Source organism: Epinephelus fuscoguttatus, linkage group LG19, assembly GCF_011397635.1.
Source record: "Epinephelus fuscoguttatus linkage group LG19, E.fuscoguttatus.final_Chr_v1".
In the NCBI taxonomy this organism is placed as follows: domain Eukaryota; kingdom Metazoa; phylum Chordata; class Actinopteri; order Perciformes; family Serranidae; genus Epinephelus; species Epinephelus fuscoguttatus.
The window spans coordinates 12,539,219-12,558,868 of NC_064770.1; the positions used below are offsets into that span (position 1 = coordinate 12,539,219).

Below are 19,650 nucleotides of genomic sequence, written 5' to 3' on the forward strand. Positions count from 1 at the left end.
AGCTCCAAAAAACGCAAACATTGCAAGGCGAAAAACAAGAGTGAGTCTGGGTTGTCCTTTACTTTCACTTTTGCTGGTGAGCGTGACAGACAGTCCTGCATAATATACCTTTAAATTTTCCATTTATTTTTAATGTTTGTGATGTAGCTTTAATAAAAAACTATTGTTGTCATAATTACCTGAACAGTAAGCATTTTGGGTGCTTTTGAAATACAGGGTTATAACAAGAAGCTTTTGAACGTTTTGTTTTCACATGGATGTCTGAGCTGCTGTGTGCAGTCTCTGGGTCAGTTTGGCAGCTCTTAGGAACATGGGTGCAGATCTGATGACAAGTTTGGGAGGGGCACAATCAGTTGTGATTTTTTTTTTAATTGCACGCGTGCAAATCATGCCCACAGAGCACTTGAGATGGCCAGCATATGTCACGATTTCATAGAGGCTCATCACCATCACCAAGTCATTCAAAAAGCAGTACAAAGAGAATCATATGCTTACCTTTACTGTTTATTTCTCTTAAACAGCCAGTAGTACATGAGGCCAGCCATCACCCTCCTTTTTACTGCTTCACTGTTAGTTAATGCTACTTCTAGTTTCAGGGTCTCAGGCATGTTATGTCCACTCACGTTCTCATCTCTCGCCTCTCACAGATTCCCATTTCTCCTCATCATCCCCCACCCCCCACCCCCCCCACCCCCCACCCCGGGATCTGCACCCATGCTTAGGAGACCTTTTAAATAATTGTCATAACATAAGTTTTTCATATAAAAATATTGATTATATTGGATACAAAATAAGACCGCAATAGAGTACCTGGAATGTGTGTTGATGCTGCTAGGGTAACAGTTTCCCCCTGTACCTGACGCATAAAGATGAAACTAATATCAGTCTCCTCATCTCATTGTGAAATTGACAGCAAATCATATTCCTAAAAGAGTTGAACTGTTCCTTTAAACCACAAAAACAGAAGAGAAATACAGGTCATATAGCTACCTACTTCTATCAAGCTGACTCCACTTGTGCTTTGCTGCTTTGGATTAATTATAATCACAGTATTAGCATCACTTTCTTCATATGTTCAGAGGCTTTGTGAGCATTTTAATAGCAATGTGTTGAGGTGCAAAGAAATAAAAACAGCTCAAGTACAACGGCAGTCCTGTAATGCAGTTTCAGCACCAAATGGCTATGTGTACCGTAAAAGCACTTTTAAGCACTTTTTTTTTTTTTTTTTAACATTAAAGCATTGTTTATCATATGGCTTCAATACAAGTGGTCTATGCATACTGTATATATATTAAAACATTTCTTAAAATCCTTCAAGAGATTACACAACCTGGATAGCTTTAAAAGATCTCTGTTTGCTAAAATATTCTCTTAAGTGTGATCATACTCTCATCACAGACCAGCAGAACTTTGGCTAACAGCTACTTGGTGTTGTTCTTTACAGCATTGGTTTTATGTTTCTGACATTTAGACGTTAAACCGGGTCGTGACTTCCACAGTGAAACGAAGCATGTGATGTAACAAGATCTTTCGTTTTCGGCCTAGACGTGCTAACTACACCACCTCGACATAGTTGGCTGGGTAAAGCCCCTCACCGCCGCCGTCCTTCATGCCCCGACACCAGCCCTGATCATCCTCATCCTCGATCTTCAAAAACTCCTCACCTGCAAGGACACAGAAACTTTTAAATTACAGTTATTTTGCCGATTAACTAAAATGCAGATTCATTTCTCTATTGATAGTTTGGTCGACAAAATGTCCCAAGACTGCAAAAAAGGAACATAACAGTTTCCTGGTGCTCAAGTTGACGTTAACCCATTTACAATAATTTCACATGGTAATATAGACCTTTGCACACTGTTTATAGTTAATGCAATACACAGTACATTCAGCATGATTTGTAGGGTGTGTGTTTACCTGCTTTAAATGACAGCTCATCTGTCTCTTGGCCAACATAATCATACAGAGCTCTTACTCTCACCCCTCCTATCATCACACTAGAGGAAGAAAGACAGAAAGAAGAGACAGAGAGACAGATGGTTGTCTGATGAGCCGTGCACCAACAGCTACACAGCATCAGATCACAGTGAAAACACAAACTTGAGCCAGAGATTTTTTCTTTTGGATAAATTAACTCACCTCCTCTCTATTGTTTCTTTCTTTTCTACTTCTTTCTTCCCTTTTTTGGTTTTCTTCTCAGGTGTCCATTCCTAAAGGAACATGTAAACAAAATAATGTAATAACAAAAAAAAAACAAAAAACAATTAAATCAGAACAAAAAACAGCCTGTGAAGAATTGAACTTCACATCAATTTGGCTAGTGGAAATAGCCAGAGACGGACAAAAAGTGAAATACCTCAAAGTGAGGCCAATCAGTGGGCATGCCCGGCCCGTGAGTGTTTTTCCACCAGCGGAGGTCCTCGTGCTCGTCAATAGCCATCAGTGTGTTGTGGAGCTCATTGTACACGGCCCTCACACTAAATGAGAGGTGGAGAGTAAATGAGAAAACCCAAAATTATACACATCCAAACCGACCTGTAATCCATTAGCCATTACTTATTTAAAAAAAAAAAAAAAAAAATTCACTTCACATTTCATCCTATTCCAGCATTTACACGGCAACCAACAATTCAACTATTTCTTACTCTTCAACTGAACCCTGCACAGAGCTAGTTTCGAACAGCACAACCCGAGGCGCGCTCAGTTTGGTAGTTTGGCAGACCGGGGTGTGCTGAGATGGGTGTGGCGGCGCAGCAGGGGGAGGTGTCGACAGATCCAGCTTGGCGCAGTGACAGTTTCGTGCCAAAAGGCTTCGCCAAAGGTGCGTTAAAAGCTCACCAGCTGAAACCAGGTCTACTGTCAGCGCAGGCGGAGCGCAGACGGTGTAAGCCGAAGTTTGGCTGACCGGCGAACCTCACAGGCAGGTTTCCAGAATGTCAGGCACATTAACGATGCAATAAATACCCAAAAAAACACTATCCAATGCAACTATCTGCAATCAGCACATAAATGTATCTCTATATCGACTGTCCCGTCACATCTGATGTCAGATCAAAGGGGATTGGCACGTTTGGCACGCGTAATGGAAACCCAACCTGATTTGATTAACACAGCTGCAAACTAATGAGTTCACATCCCTCTCAGCCAACCACAAACAGTCACAGCATCAGATAGGGAGTATATATTCAGCATCTGTCATCTTAGAAAAGTCAAAAGAAAAGAAACAGAGTGAGACTGCGAGAGATAAAGAGAGCGCGCGAGACAGAAATGCAACATTGATTTACAATTGTGGTGACCTCCTCCCGGGCTACCTTTGCATCACCAGCCCATGGAGGTCTTGCTTGCAGTTTCGTATATTCGGACACTGCGAGCTTGGACCTCCCGGACCAATCAGTTTCCTCCTGGGAGAAGTTTGGCCGTCTGACGCTGCTGCTCTCTTCTGCCATGGCGAATTGAGTAAACTCTCATCACGCCTTCGCGCAGCGCATTTAAGGGCGAGGAGAGGGGCTCATTTGATTGGTGTGATGTGTGTAAAACCCACTCCACGTCTTCTCTCCTCCCTCTTTCCGACTTGCGCAGGTAGGAGGGACGGAGGTGGGAATGAGGAGTAGCGCCAGGCGCACGGTGTGCCAAACTTGCAAAATCCGTCTGGCCACACCCAGTTGGCGAAGCGCAGGTGTGCTGCGCCTCCACCTCGCCCAGTCTGCGAAACTAGAGGCCTAAGAATCATTGTGTTTTCTTTACCTCAGAACCAGCGGTTTATATCTACATACAGAGCAGTCCTCTTCCGTGGAGCCCACCATGTTGTTTCTACAGTAGTCCAGAACAGACAAACGCTATTTTCCTGTTTTTGCATTTCCACATAGGCCACTGTAGGTCTTCTACACACTTGGCACACAGGAGGAGTTTCAGTTGGTTGCAATGTTGCAACCTCACCACTATATGCCACTAAATCCTAAAAACTGTCCCTTTAAAATGCTTTTACTTCAACTGATATTTCCCATTTTTGTTATTGCTTAGACGCTGACTTCCACTGATATTTCAGCTGCTTTTCACCTGTTTTCAGTTCTACCTATTCAACTGTTGGCTCAACTACTTTTGGCATTTGCATAAATACATAATAATTCAACATAATTCAACTGCCCACAGGGCTTGAACTTAAATTTCAAATGCTTTCAGCATTCGGCTTTCTGCTCATACACTTCAATACACACTTCAAACCCTCTCAGTACTTTAACTGAAACTTACATTTTAAGAGATTTTGAACATGTAATTTTCAGTATAAACCAGCAGCATAGCTAAAACTCAGTCAAAAAGAGCAGTCCCGCTTCACTAAATACCAACTGAGAGAAATTATTTCTGTCCTCTGGTAAATATTTTGATTTGGTTTTTTGTTGTTAACATTATTTTCTATACTAAAATAGTCAATCAGCTAATCATGCATTGTGAGAGTTTTCTTAAAACGCTGTGAACAAGGCTTTACAGTGCATCAGAATCTGGGCATACTAAACACAACATGCAGGAATGCTGGAGGTTCCTCTAATGTTTATAGTGTAACTAAAATTTATTGAAACTTCTAATTGGCACATAATCCGCTCAGAGCATTTTAAGTAAAGTGTTACCCCAAAATGAAGCAGATTAATAGAGTATATAATTTTCCTCATCTACCCTATATCCCCCTGTGGCCCCTGCAGAGTTTATAAAGTAATTAAGTTGCTGTCTTAGCTATTATTTCCCTGATTAGAGCAGAAGTGAGTCACCGAGAAACACTCATGTGCCATATGTAGGCAAACAGCTTTTAATTAGGGCAAAATTAAGCCAAATGATTAATTTTTACATACTTAGCTCTCACTGCAGTGCTACCTGTTTCACCACACTGATCTTCAGCTGATCATAAGAGACAGCACTTAACACACACACACACGCAGGACACTGTGGTTCACCTCTCGTTGTTGGTGATGTCCAGGTGTTTGTGGATGGAGAGAAAGGCCTGTTTGAGGAAGACAATCCTCTTGCGCTCCTCGTCCTGCGATTGGTCAAAAATGGACTCCATCTCCTCCATGTAGCGTGGAGCATAGCGGTTCACCTCCTCAAGGACTTTCTCATAGCGGGCACGAACCTGTAACCCATTTAGACACATCTTTAAACACAGCTCAGGCACTCACTGGGTCTCATTGGATTTACATATTAATACACACTCACACAGAGGTATAATTGATTATTAGGGGTGCTATCCTTACCTTCTCAGCCTCCTGTTGAGCCAGCACTCTCTCCTCTTGGATCTTCTTCTGTTTGTCAATGGCGACGTCCGGGTTTCCCTGAGCATGTATCTCTCGCTCTCTGGCTGCTTGCTCCTTACGACTCACTTTGTGGTACGCCCTCCTGACTTTATCCAGCTGTGAACAAACCAAAACATGTATTATTACATACAGCTGTGATCAGATGAGAAAAATTCAGGACAGCGTTCACAAAGGAAGGTGTGCCTGTCTACTTCCATTCAAAAGCAATTCAAACTGAGATGCACCTGGCTTAAAAAAAGCATCTTGCCGATGCCCTGAATAAAATAATAGTGCATTAGCTCTCTGGAGTCTAAATATAGACTTTGAATTGAGGCCATTTACTTAATGACTATCCATTTGTGATGCTGCAGTCAGGTTTAGTGTATGAAGTATTGATTCCCTGAGGGGCTTGTGTATATTTTTAATGCAAATATGTTACTCTGCTTTTGATGGATGTCCTCGTGTCCTTAGCTGCTCTCCAATGACAGAAAAGCAGATTGTGTACCTACAGATGTTATTTTATAGATCTTATTTTGTTGTTAACATTTAATGTAATCAAGAAAAATAATTTAAAACCAAGTCTTCGGGGGCTGTACTGTAAGTATTTTTTCTTCCACATATTTCTGTTTGCATATAACACACAGTGGTGGCACGGTGGCGCAGTGGTTATGATTGTCACCTCACAGCAAGAGGGTTCCTGGTTTGGACCTTGGGGTGGGGGAGCCCCTCTGTGTGGAGCATGAATGTTCTCCCCATGTCCTTCCCACAGTCCAAAGACATGCGGTTACTCTTGGCCATAAGTGTGAATGTGTTTTTGTATGTGTGTCAGGCAACTGGCAACCTGCACAACACCCCTCAGTGCAATTGTTCCCCCTTTGAATTATCCTTTTTCTATTTTGTTGAATTAATGCCAGACTATGGGGTGCTATCCCTAGAAAAATAAAAATGTTAAAAATAGATGCCTCCCTTTTGGTTTCAGATTTTTTCCTCAAAGGAGAACACAAATAATTTATGGAGCAGATGCTCTAACAGACAAAAAAATGCAATGTCATCCTTGAATGTGACTTTGACGTCCCAAAGTGAACCCTGATTGTATCTACTTTATATCAGCGTTTCAGACTAGAGCTTTAGATCATCAGTATAACACTAAACCTTTTTTTTAAATCTAAAAAATTCAGACCTTTTTCAGCCTTTTGGCCCACGGCTTCTGAGCACGTGCGAAGCCCGTCTCGATGTCCTGGGACTCCTTGAAGCCTCCAAATAACTTCTTGTGGAAGGTGTCCTTCTGCCAGGTCCTGACCCGGTCTCCATCCTCCGACACCAAGGAGCGACAGATGGAGGCATGTAAGGAGGCCAGCCGGTCAGCTGAGGACAGAAAACACTGCCAAGCCTTCACGAGAGACCCATATAAAGGGCCTGAGGGAGGAAGATGAAGATCAGAAAATCATAAATCCATATAATTTTCTTTGCGTTTTAGAAACAATGCTGGTGACCAGCCACTATTTACATAAAACAATAACAAGAACAAACTTATTACAATCTCTTACCACAAAAAGGGGAATTTATGATCATAGTTTACAGGCTGTAGACAAAGCTAGCTGGGGATGCAGCTGCAGTACTTACTGGAGTCCACTACTGGCTTCCACTTGTTGCTCCATTCACTGAGCTGCTGGGCGTACTGCCTCTCCACGCGAGCTCTTTCTTGGAAACACGCCACTATGTCATTACAGGCCTGGAAGGCATCTTCTGTTCGCTTCACAGTGGGCTGATAGTTCCCAGGCTGCCAGGACACAAAGAGAGAGGAAGATCTACTGTTCACACAATATAAACACAGAGAGGAGGGAGGTTTAATGGACTTTGTGCTTTAAAACCTGAAACTTATACCCAATAACATAATCATTTTTTGGATTTAAGAGGCCAAAAGGGGCTTATATTTTTTGCCAGTGTTCAATAATACACTCTTTTAGTTTCTTTTCTTTTTTGTTCCACCATTTCAATGCCAGTGAATACAACATTGTGCATCTGCTCATAGTTTATTCCTGGCAGACAGGCAACAGCACGAAGACAGAAAACTCATTTAGACAAACTCATTTAGAAACTAAAACTGAACACTTAAACAGTTCACGCCAGCATGACTCTTTTACTCTTACTAGGCTACCGTACTACTTCTACTACGACAGATACTACTGCTCATCCACTTTATTCCTAGCCTGGTGATGCCTTGAATGCATTATGGGTGTGATTTCTGGTGCCAAACTGGAACCAGCATTTTTCAGTGGTAGCCTAATGGTAATGATAACATGGACAGCACAACCAGTACCAGAGCGCCGCAGGGAAATTTTAGAGCATGCTAAATATTGTTAGTAAAATTTCCGTTAACAAACACAGCAGAATTTGCTCAATTTAAGCCAAATTACTTTTGAAACAAAACTGTTCTATGCTTGCAGTCTTTATGCTAAGCTAACAGACTGTTGGCTTCAGCTACATAATAAGGCCCCGATCACACACACAGCGCACTTTAGCATCCTGGGGCGGCTTTGTTATGTTTTGCGTTTTTGCAGAAGCACCCTGAATGCCTCAGGGTGAAAAACACTTAAGCAAACTCAAAGCAGAAAAAAACAGGTGACATAATTAGCATTTTTTTTCCCCATTGTCCAATCAGGTGAGCTGAGTGGTGGACCTTCAGTTGTGGCAATGACAACAAGTAGTAGCATACATGGTTTGTGTGAGGCTAACGTTAGCTCACTTTCAATTTTGCCCCATAGCTGCCAGACATATCTGAAGAAAAACTGTAGCCTCGACTACTTTCTAAAGTTTTACCAACCAAAATTAGGCCGATAGACAGCAGATTGTCAAACTGTCCCTGACTCATCCTAAAATGAGCCTTGAACTGACCATCATCCAGGCGCGACACCATCTGTCATCTCTTTTTATGCAAATTTTATGGTACAGATCTGTGAGGTTATGTCACTGCACAGGCTGTTCTCATAAACTGTTTGTACGTTTTCCTATTAAAGTGATGCGCCTAAATTCGTACATATCCCATGTATTTTGAAAGGTTGTGATCACGTGACCAAGGCGCTGACAGGAGTAAACAAGGATGCAATCTTGAGCAGTCTTGTAAGGAGGCAGGCTGGAGTGGTATATAGGTCACAAAAATGCAGACTTTCCCCTAGAGATAGATAGCAAACTTATATATTTTAAGGTATGTTCTCACCATGTTTGTTTCCCTTAACATAATCACAGTAACTGTACTTGCCTAAACCTAACCTCTGTGACTTTATGTTAATATAGTTAGGGTACATTAAGGTGACTGGTTGACTAGCAACAATTAAAAAATGATGCAAGCTGCAAAAAGCGCTCTGATTAAGGCAGGCTTAAAAAAATAAAAGGGCAATGCAGTGCATTCATCTTACTAACCCTTATTGTTCACGCTTGAGAGCGATATGGATCTTCTCATCCAACACTCGGCGAGACAGTGATTAAGCATATTTCCCAAAATGTTGAACTATTCCTTTAATTATTGCTCTGTTCCATTCAGGTGTCCCAGACAGTTGTGTACAAATCCTTAAACTAGAACCGGTACAGCTAAATGGTATGTAGCCATTAATAATGTTATTAGTCACACCTTTCTAGTATAAGAGCTGCTACCTGTTCAACATTTGGTCTGTGTCACATTCTCTGATCCGTCAGTCATAACAAGTTACAGCTTGTATCCTCATCCACAGCTGAGACACTGCTGCAGCTGTCTAAGGTCAACCCCCACGTGCCACAAGTGACACTTTACTGGCTTTAGGTTTCCTGTGGTAAACTCTAATGCTGACAGCAGCGTGGGGTGTGGTCCGCGGACACGAGGACGAGGCCCGACCATAAAAAGCCAGACGGAGAGGGAGAACAAGAGGGCAGCAGAGGCAAGGCCCTGAGTGTAATAACATATCTGAAGCAAATGTGTTGTTTGTGGATGTGGTATTTGGAAATCTCTGCAATTTTCCTGGCAGCCGCCGTCAGCTCCTACTCAGCACTCACTCCTACTCTCTTTTTTGCTTTCTGTCAGACTCTATCTGTTAGTCACTGACACATTTAGCCAGATGGTTGAAAGTCTCTGGACACCATATATGCTGTCATGTTGTGTTAAATCATCTGAGATAATGCACTTATTGTTAATGTCATAAAATCAACATAAAGTAACAAGAAAGAGACAAAAGTGAACAGAACTTTCTCATGGCTGACATTTTTCACTTGTCAAACACAGGTGTGGGTCTATCTTATTATTGATGCTAATACGTTGTGCATGCTTTTCATAAAGACTACAGTCACAGTACCCCGTGTGAGGCTTTTCAGTTCCTTGATGCTCTATGATCCATCTTACTTTTTCTTTGGCAAATTCTCTGAAAGATGATATTTCAATCTTCACAGTAACAGCTGCTCACTCTCAACTGTGAGCAGACTTTTGCTTCCCAGAGTACTCCACCAAATACCTAGTTCTTTATTTTTTTCCGACTACTGACAAAGTCTTTGAGCCTAAAGGGAGTCTTAATTAGTGGTTAATTAAATGCTGCAACAGAAAGGTCAATCACTTAAGTCTTTATATGTCAAAACATGTCAGTAGTGCTAGCAGCAAAGGTAAGGCAAATATATTTTCTGCTAGAGGTGGCTATTAGGTGTGGGACAAAATAGTGATTTAGGAATATATCGTATTACTTACTCTTGCAATATGATATTGATACACTGACTGGCGTGAAATATCAATATATTTATTTAAACATGCAGGCACTCTCTGCAAATTTGCCTAATCAAATTCACTACTTTATGACTCCTCATAGAGGGGCTCATCAAATGGATGAGGGTGAAGTGAAGTGAAGTTAATTGCAGTGAAGAAGAAACTCTAATAGTGAAAAGTCAGAGTTGGACAGCGGATGAAAACTAATCAGAGAGGCACAGTCATCTTTCAAGTCGAAAGTGTGGCCCCACTTTGGCTTTTTTTTGTAATCAATAAATTACGTGATATGCAACAGCTGTCTTGTGAAAGTAAAGCTCACAGCCAACCCAATGAACATGCATAGCCATCGGATTCATCATCATCGTGATAACGTTGCGGAGAAAACAAATGCCATAAGTCAGCCTACAATGTATACAGTGTGTGTGCGTGTCTTAAAGAGGCACTAAGCTGAGAATCTTTGTAGTTTTATTTGTGCATGGTTTCATTTCAGTTGTCAAATTCTATGAGTGGCAACACAATACAGTGAAAAATTCATAATTTCTGATTATTGCCTTTTAGGGATATTTTTTCTTATTCAGTTACACAAACATTGTGATGTATCATAGATGATTGTCTTGCGATGTATCAAGTATCTCTGAATCACTGTATGGTGATACCATCATTATCGTGGTAGCAAAGTTATTGTAATAGTATTGTATCGCTGTGATTTCCACCCATAGTGCCTATATGGTTAGATGAATCAATATGCAGGGCATCTCCATTAAATTATACAGTTATTAACATTTCTTATTTCAATTACACATATTCTTTTCAAATTGAACTACTTGTGTGACTGTAAATGTTTATTTTAAGGTTTCATTTTCTTTACTTCAAGTGTCACGTGGTCGTCATATAATTTAGAAAAGTTTAAAGTGCGCCGCACGTGCTCTGAGACTGTAAAAGTGATTTATATTCATACTAACAGCCTTCAAAGAAAGCGCAGCACTCAAACGTGCTTTTAATGAAAAACTAGTTTCCTCTTGCCCTAATCAGAATCAATTGGGGTACTTCTCATCAGTGACCCCCTGTTTCTCCCTCTTTCTCCTCCTTCCTCACTTTCTTTCATTCTGCCTCTGTTGTGGTTTGCACTGACTCTGCTCACTCGTCTGAGAATTAAACAGAAACAGCTGAGGAATCTAGTTTGAGGCCAACGGCAACGCTGCAGAGACCCAGTTGGCCAATCTCTGAGGCAGATGCAAATCCGCTACTAGAGAGTCTGTCCAAGCAACAAAGCGCAGTATCAGAGAAAATGGCCACGGGCCCCCATTGAAAAATCACATTTCACGTATATAACTGATCCAATCCAGACTATAAAGCATGTCAGTGCACAGAAAGAGTGCCGGGAACTACTGGCAGAAGTAGAACACCATCAGCATCAATACTAGCAGTTATTGAGCTGGTAATGGTTGCAGCAAAAAAGTACTAGCAGCAGTAGTAGCAATGATACCAGAAGTGGTAGTAACAAGGGCACCAGTGATAGCTATAGTAATAGTGGTTAGAATAATAATAATAGTAAAGAAATAGTACGAGTTGGAGTAGCAGTAATGCTGATAGCAGTAGTAGTAATAAAGTAGTAGTAAATAGTAGAAGCCAGCTTTTATATTTATGTCTTTCCAAAGTGCTTTTAAACCAAATATAGATCAATGCACTAAACAAAACAGAGATGCTTCACGGCATTAAACAACAGATTAAAAGAGCACCTGACAGAAATGTTTGTCTTAAAAAAATAAAGAGGCCAATCAGTCCAGTCAAACATTTACAGAGTCTGAGTCACAGATTTAAAAACACCATCATCTTTTCTTATAACTCAAAACAGCAAAGGGGACTTGTTTAGAGAGACAGCATGTCGGTGATCACAGAATGTCTATATATAATCAGTAGTAAGTAAAGAAGGCAGTAAGAGTGTAATATGGCATCCAGGAATGAGCCCAGCAGCATGTATCTAATGTGTGACTATAGTACACTTGTATAGCCGACAGAATGCACCGTAATTGCAAATATTTTAAAGTGCTGATGACTTTGCTAATCCAAAACAAAAGAGCTTAAGTTTGCAGTATAATGACAGACAGCCCTTTAGGTATGGCGGCGGGATGACACAGACGAGAATTGGCCTGGAAACACATCCAACACAACAGGAGGTTGCCAAAATTACAGGAGGGGAGAGATGAAAGTGGGGCAGCACATCGAGGCCAACGGGAGACAAAGCCAATATTAAAGCGGCAGCGCAGCGCACTCAAATTAGATAGTGGGCCACTCTGGATGTTGGAAGTGTTTACAGCTTTAAAACATGGTGGCGAGGCAGAACTGTGTCGAGTAAACAGAGTGCAGAGCAGTTCACAACACAGAGAAGTTAAGTGAGGTAAGTTAGTGGAACTGAATAGGAAAGATTTGGGCAAGTATTGTTTTACTGTCAGTGTAATCCATCATGTGTTATAATGTCCTGTGAGTTACTGCTGTAGATGGAACAATGTATATCCTTGCCAGAAATAGCACTGTGGTTATACCAATACATGTTACACGCTATTTGATAATACAATACTACTCTTAAAGGTTACCTAACGCAATGAGGAGAAACCCCCTTTATTTGATATACACAGAAATATTTATTTTTTTCAAAACCCTGTCAAATATACTTCTTTTGAGGTACTCCTGCACCTCACTGGATTGTTTACAGACATATCATAACACGCTGTCATGTGTGGCAATGGAAAAAAAGTGGGGGAAGGGGCGAGGAACAAAAGGGTGCTCTGTTTCCCGAGGACACCGGTATGCAGTACAGGGTTAACAGTGTCCTGTCAATAAGATACTGCACTGAGGGTCTGAGCTCGGCCCTAGGTTTGCACTTACTGTAGCAGTCTTTGTTCTGCAAGTAAAGTTCACCACTTACAACGATCTAAATCTGTGGGGGTTTTCTTGACTGTGGTTTTATGCAACATTATGGTCGAGATCTTATTTTAAAAGAACAGTTTGACACTTTGGGGAATTTGCTTGTTCACTTTCATGCGAGAGTTAGATGAGAAGGTTGATACCGTTCTCACATCTGTATGGTAAAGCTATAGCTGGTTAGCTCAGCACAGATAACAAAATCAGCCCAGCACATCTAAAACTCACAAATTACGTCCGCCAAGAAGATTATGTTTTCAGTTTTTCTGGTTGTCAGCAGTATAACAGAAAAAATGTCCAGGAAACTTGGTGGAAGGGTGTAGCATGCATGGGACAAGGAGGGACCCATTACATTTTGAGACAGGGTATTTGGCCTTGATGGAATGCCTTTCTAGTAAAGACTTGTCATCAGTAGAGACTTCAGGAAGTCACTGTCAAAAGTTTCCTTTGAGTCACTTTGGACAAATTGTAAAATCAGGAAAAAAAAGGTGAAGGATCTCTCATCTCTTTATATGAACTGACCATTTTTCCTTGTCCAGTAGAAGAAAGTACAAATTAAAAACATCATGCAGCAGTGCTGTAGCAGAACAATGATGTCGCAGAGAGCAGTGAAAATGGGAAAAACTTGTCCTGGATCCCCAGAGATGCGGCCCCTGCGCTGTACAGTCTACTTTGTCGAGTGAGCACAGACAATCAAATACCTAATGAGCTGAGCACTATCACAAAAACCTTCCCGGAGTATGGTTAACCCAAGCAAGGCGATTCAGAGTGTACAATGGTTACTATTCACATTTAAAAATGAAAGCACAGCCTTGTTCACACTGATACGCAGCCTGAACGACAAAACTGTTTAGTCTGTTTTGACAGGAAGGTCATCGAGACCTGAGAGACCAGGGGAAAAGCTGTCTTGTGGATCAGTCTTTTTCTCTCTCTCAGAGGACAAACAGACAAAGACAGAGACGCACACACAAAACACGTGGTCTTACCATCCAGAAGCTGCGACTGCTTGCATCTTCAGGGCTGTTGTCTGATGGTAGCGTTGACATCCTGTTCTGTGAGAGAGTAAAGAGTGTATGATTAGTTCAGAGTGGTGTCACTCTGCCTTGTAATCTGCACACTGACCTTTGTGTAATCAGCTTTTACGTGTAGATAATGAAAGCTCTGGGGCTTTGTAGCTACAGTGGAACAATAAAATGTTATCTGAGTCAGACATATTGTATAAATACACAGGCATAGATTTCAGGGGGATGCAGTGGATTTGTCCATCTCAGTATCTAGAATATAGGCCTATGCACCTGACAAAAAACACAAAAGTAGATGATTCCTCCAGAAATGAATGCAGTAAGGGCATAAACTGGTGCATGAGAATTCACTAGAATGCAGGAAATGAAGTGTTTTTCCTGGTGGGCCCCCAAACCCTCCAATGTTGAAATAAAACATGCATCTTTGTACATTTATAATTGTAAAATGAGCCATTCTTAAAGGATTGTGAAGACCATGATGTTACATTTCAGTTCAGCAGATGTGATCGCAATTAGAGAAAGTATGCGACTCATTATTTCTAGATTTTATTCTCACATGATTTTGTCCTCATCTACATTTTGGACAGTTTGATATATCATTTCAAAACCACCAGCAAATACCCCACCACACAGTGCTGGACCGAGGATATCCGTCACCCTAAGTAAGGTTCCAGTGCCCCCCTTCCAACAAATAAACAACTTAGTTAACAAACAATAATGCAATAATAATAAAATAATCATTTAAAGAAACAGTATGTGCAAATTTCATCATCTTCTTTCTCTAACTCTAATGCTGTCCACATACACTCCACTCCTCCACCTATCAATGCGCTAGCATGTTCTGGCTGTGATGATCACTCACCGACGAACACATTAAGGTGAACTGCACTGCCAGGACTAAAGGTGCAGCAGCCAAAATACACATGTCACGGTCACGTCATATCACATCACATAGGTAGAGCTGAGAGGGGATTTTCACCTGCTATACTGACTCTTTGTCTTTGCAGCGTGTGCTTGCTGCCAGCTGTGTATTGAGTTTCACCAAGTGATAATGCAGTTGTTAGTGCAGGCTTTGGAGGCGCACACTGCATTAACTGATTAACTGGATCGTTTTAACTGCATGACGCATTGATTTTATTTATTTATTTTTTATTTAAATGTGAAAAACACAAAGGGTTGCTCTACTGCTTCGCATTGCCTCTGGTACAATGACATATTCATTTATATCATTTTTTAAACAGGTTGTATTCATTTTTTTATGTAGGTTTTACTTGTTGGAGGACCAAAGAGCTGCATGTAAAGAAGAAAAAATAGACTAGCTGCGTAAAAATAACGTTGAGCAGCATGCCCGTGCAGTGGTCAGTGTAACAGTTTCAGTTGATTATAATGGATGTACTCTGTTGTGAGCCATGGCAGACATGTCCTGTGTATTTTGGCTGTAACCCTACTACAGACTGACTGTTAGCCTTACATCTTTGGGTCATTTTGGCCCTATGTTCAATATTTTTAAATCTTTTTATTTTTTAATTTTCTGCCTATGTTGCTTTTAGCAAGATCTACCACTGCCTCTCCATGAGAGTCAGTGGAGAACCACATTTTCCATTAAGAAAACATATCCTTTCAACTTTTTTTTTGTGAGACATGCCCCTCAGCACTGTCAGAGGGAATCAAGAACCCATCACTCATAATCACTCATGGTACAAATGTGTTTATTTAAATTACTTTTAGAGTAGATATTCAATCATTAATGAAATAGTTGATGTAATGGTGGATGTTAACATATTTTCGTCATACAAATTAACCATGAATATTTAGATTAGTTTAGCTAAGGCACTTGAGGTTACATCTGCAGAAGTATCCCCTGTCTTAGAGGTACCTCTGGCTGGGAGTGACTGCTATAATGTACAGTATATCTATTTGAGGGTCTGTAATATGAGAGTATTTGATATCCCTTCAGATAAATGACTGGTGCCAAGATATAGAGCAGGTGCAGAGTGTCAGAGACTGAGTCATATAATGGAGGTTCTGTAAAGCCATTAAAGAGTTGTAGTTGCTGTTGGAAGATGACGGTACTGTAAATTTGAACCAGGGAGTGTACAGTAAATCGAGGCAGCATCGCACATGCCATTATAACAACATGGAGTATCCTCTCCCAGCTATCCCAGCTTTGAAACATGAGCCATCCTAAAATAAACAGAGGTTAAAGGTCGACACACATCATTCGCACTTGCTCACAGACGAAACACCGGCACACACTCAATCTGCAGTGAGCTCTGTCTGAAGCAAAATCAACTGATCTACATAAAGGATTTGGAATCTTTGACTTTTACTTCTCACTTTCAAAAACGAAACTTTTCCAGTTAAATATTTAGACACACAGCAGTTTTGCCTTCTGGTGTTTCAAACCGTCGCTATACCCGGAGCTGAACTCCACCCAGACACAGCCTTCATGTCTTGCCTGTTTTTCCTCCCTGCAGTCATCTCTCCCCATGGCTCTGTTAGGCGCACAATTAGATTCAATGATTTTCCTCCACATCCTGCTGTTCACGGGGCATCACATGCTCCACTAAGAGCATCATGCCATGCCTCTCCCTGCCTGGGTCTTCCTCAGCTTGCTTTTGTCTCTGTCTCTGCCGTGAGGCCTTGTAGATTGCACAACCCTGAGTCCTACAGGAGGTCAAAAAAATAATGAATCGCCTCCCTTTTAACCTCTGACCTGGACTTCCTGTCCTCCCGCTGGCTGGCTCCCCTCTGGATATGACTGTGTCCGAGTTTTCAGAGGATCGTGGGGGTGGGGCAGCTCTGCTGTCCCTGCCTGTATCAAATCATTTGGTGCATTCCTGCAAATTTATCTAAGAAGTCCCCACCTTCATGACGCAAGCAAACTCCTGAGTCTTAGCTGTGATCTATTTGCATGCCTCTTTATAATATAATTTCATAGTCTTTATGAGCATTATGAGCTGTCTGCGTGGAAGAGAAAGTGTGCTGTGCAACTCTATCTCTACTGGAATCAGTTTGATGGCACCAAATGTCATTTGGTAGACTTTATAATCGATTTAAACATTCTCTGAAGAGCTGGGATTGGCCTCAGATTTGATGTATCCTTAAATAACCTAAGTCTGAAATCTTTAAAAATATATATGTAAAGAAAATGAAACCAAAATTATAGTTATTAGAGCTTCAGTGGAACTTCAAACTGGCTTTCGGTGTTGTCTCTGATATTTCTGAGGAATATATTCCTAACTTGCTGACTTTCTCAGAGCCACAGAAGTACAACAGTACTGTAATATGTATCATGTACTTTCGCACTGTCTTTTAAAGTAAGTATATTATATAACTTACCATCTACCAGTACAGATGGAATTCCACCATGGGTCCTCCAGACTCTAAATCTCTTGGCAGGTCAGACAGGAAATTTGTTCCCCCACTTTTCAAAAGTCCTGCAGCAATCCAGTAACTTGCGTTCCCCCAGTCTTCCCAGCATCTAAAACTCTAACTCTCCATGTCAAAAACTTTATAACTAACTAAAACCTAATGTAATTTGAGTTGTAAGATCCCATCTGGAGCTTTCGACCGACCAACTCTTTCACCCCAGTATCCTGCACCCTCTCTGGCACACACACATTCACTCACTCCTCCCCCTGTCCCCGTTTCATCTGTCACACATAACTCACCGCACACACACATTGCATAGAGGAAATATATAGTAACAAATGAACACACAGAGCAGAAATAGGAGCTCAATCACTTCATCAGACATCTCTGAAATGCAACTTACACAGGCACGGAGGGCGATCAGAGTTCCTTACCTCTCTAAATGTTGGGGCCCTCTCTGCTTCAACCCCCTTTTGTTTGGCAGCTTCAGACTTCTTTTTTCCAGTCCGATCTTCGTGCAGACTCGCAGTCTCTTTTTCTGTCTCTGTCTTGTCTTCTTTACACTTCTCCTCGTCTTCTCCAACCTTAATTTTCCACTCGTTCTGGACACTGCTGCTCCTGCTCTTCCCCTTTCTTTGGCCCACTGTTTGTGTCAGATGAGTTGGCTTCTTTTTTTTTTCTCTCTCTCTCTTCCCTCCTTCTCCTCCCTCACACCCTCCCTCCCTCTCCTAGTCTCTCTCTCCCTCTCTTCCTTTCTCTATCCAAAACAGCTGCAGGAAACTTGCTCTCTTGTTCTTTGTTCTTCACCACTTGTTGAATATCGTCTCTTTTTCTATTTTGTTCACTCGCTTCACCTCCCTTGGAGTAGCCGTGATGATATTTGCTTTATTATTTGGTGTTTGTGTATGTGTGTTTGCACGTCTAGGTGAGTCAGACAATAGCTGAGTCATCCAGCCAGAGTCTGTGTACGTATGGGTGTGTATAAATTGGCCCATTAACTGTGTTTTACTATTTTACAAAGAAGCGCGAAGCAGCATGACCAGATAAGGAAAACTCCATCCCCTTGTGCTTGTCTTTATACCCCCTCTTTCCTTTCCCCCCAACACTCCCCCGGGATACTTCTGCAGGCCTGCCTCCACAGCTGGAGGACACATCCGGTGTGTGCGTGCATGTGTGCGTGTGTCTGTGTTAAAGGCAGAGATTCTTTGAAGTCAAAGACCCCTGAAGAAGAATTGTTCACACACTCACATATCCTGCTCTTGCCTCATGCTATGCTGCACTTGTGAAACTTTGCCATGCCAGAACATGTCATGTAAATAACTACACAGCTGTTATACGTCGCAGAAGTTTACGCCCAGCTACAACCTGCTCTTAGGAAGAATCAGTAATCCTGCGTTAGTAATCCTATAATCAAATCTGGAAGGATAGTAGACAGATATGACAACACTGTGGGATCCTGTGATTAAAATGATAATAGGCGTAAGAAACAGAAAATGTCAACAAGTGGAAGATTCACCCTGCAGCAAACTACTGTGTAAATATTAGAGTGACTCCAACACCACTTCAGCCTTCTTCTACTTGTCAGTTTCTCAGATAACGAAAGGCAAAGAAGCCTGAGATATTTCAGTAAAGTAGACACATGTTTACTTTATTATGTTGCATCGCTAAGGAAAAAATGATCTCAGTACAAAGACACTTTGTTGCTCTTACAACAAAATTATGCTTTACTTTGAAGCACTCCTTTTTATTGTATATAGAAAAGTGAAAAAAGTGCATTATAAATAGTGTTGTTTTTTAGATAAGTGCACTCAAGAACATTAACCTTTATTATTTGATGGCCTTATGACACCAGATATCATAAGGCATAATCTTAAATCACCCTTTAAACAACTGGGTTCCAACTGATCTAAAATGATCTTTAAAAAAAATATCTCTCATCTGCTCTCACATCTGCATGTGTTAAAATTATTGACTCCGCCAAGCCTTCAACCATGTGTAATTGTGTTTAAAATTATTTATTTCCAAGATTTTGACATTCAAAGCACAGATCTGCTGCACAAACTTCTGTACTGCATCTGTGAGGATGGATTCAATGCAAGACAATAAAAACAGGTAAGTCAAAATGTAAATGAGCTCACTGTCATCCTTGATATTGTGTTTAATTCAGGTCATATCATATCAACTGATCACTTTGAAACAGAGTTCACAGCTCTTATTTCAAATATTGAGGCAGATTTAAAGCCCATACTTAAAGCCAGATAATCCGTCTGGTCCAGGTCCAACATTGCTTATCATTTTGTAAAGGTGTTTTCTAGGTCTAAACCTGTTTTTT

The 19,650-nt window shown here is 41.1% G+C and overlaps 1 protein-coding gene across 3 annotated transcripts; it reads right to left on the minus strand.

The window, feature by feature from the left end:
• Positions 1–704: 704 nt before the first annotated feature.
• Positions 705–17,998, minus strand: si:ch211-51c14.1 (protein kinase C and casein kinase substrate in neurons protein 3). Of its 3 annotated transcripts, none has more exons than XM_049561314.1 (10): positions 17,753–17,998; positions 13,908–13,973; positions 6,903–7,059; positions 6,460–6,695; positions 5,241–5,396; positions 4,944–5,119; positions 2,357–2,477; positions 2,140–2,210; positions 1,918–1,997; positions 705–1,664 (listed from the first exon to the last, which is right to left on the minus strand). In XM_049561314.1, the coding sequence occupies exons 2-10, from the start codon at positions 13,965–13,967 to the stop codon at positions 1,555–1,557; spliced, it is 1,167 nt and encodes a 388-aa protein (XP_049417271.1). In that variant the 5' UTR covers positions 13,968–13,973; positions 17,753–17,998; the 3' UTR covers positions 705–1,554. The 3 variants fall into 3 exon arrangements, with proteins under 3 accessions (XP_049417271.1, XP_049417270.1, XP_049417272.1); XM_049561313.1 differs by lacking the exon at positions 17,753–17,998 and adding an exon at positions 17,286–17,686; XM_049561315.1 differs by lacking the exon at positions 17,753–17,998 and adding an exon at positions 17,293–17,685.
• Between the last annotated feature and the right edge of the window lie 1,652 nt (positions 17,999–19,650).

Coding starts and splice junctions, on each gene's coding strand:
- si:ch211-51c14.1 (XM_049561313.1), bottom strand. Junction 7,060..13,907: donor GCAGTCGCAGCTTCTGGATG/GTAAGACCACGT, acceptor GTGTCCTGGCAG/CCTGGGAACTATCAGCCCAC. Junction 1,998..2,139: donor AAAGAAACAATAGAGAGGAG/GTGAGTTAATTT, acceptor TTCTTCCTCTAG/TGTGATGATAGGAGGGGTGA.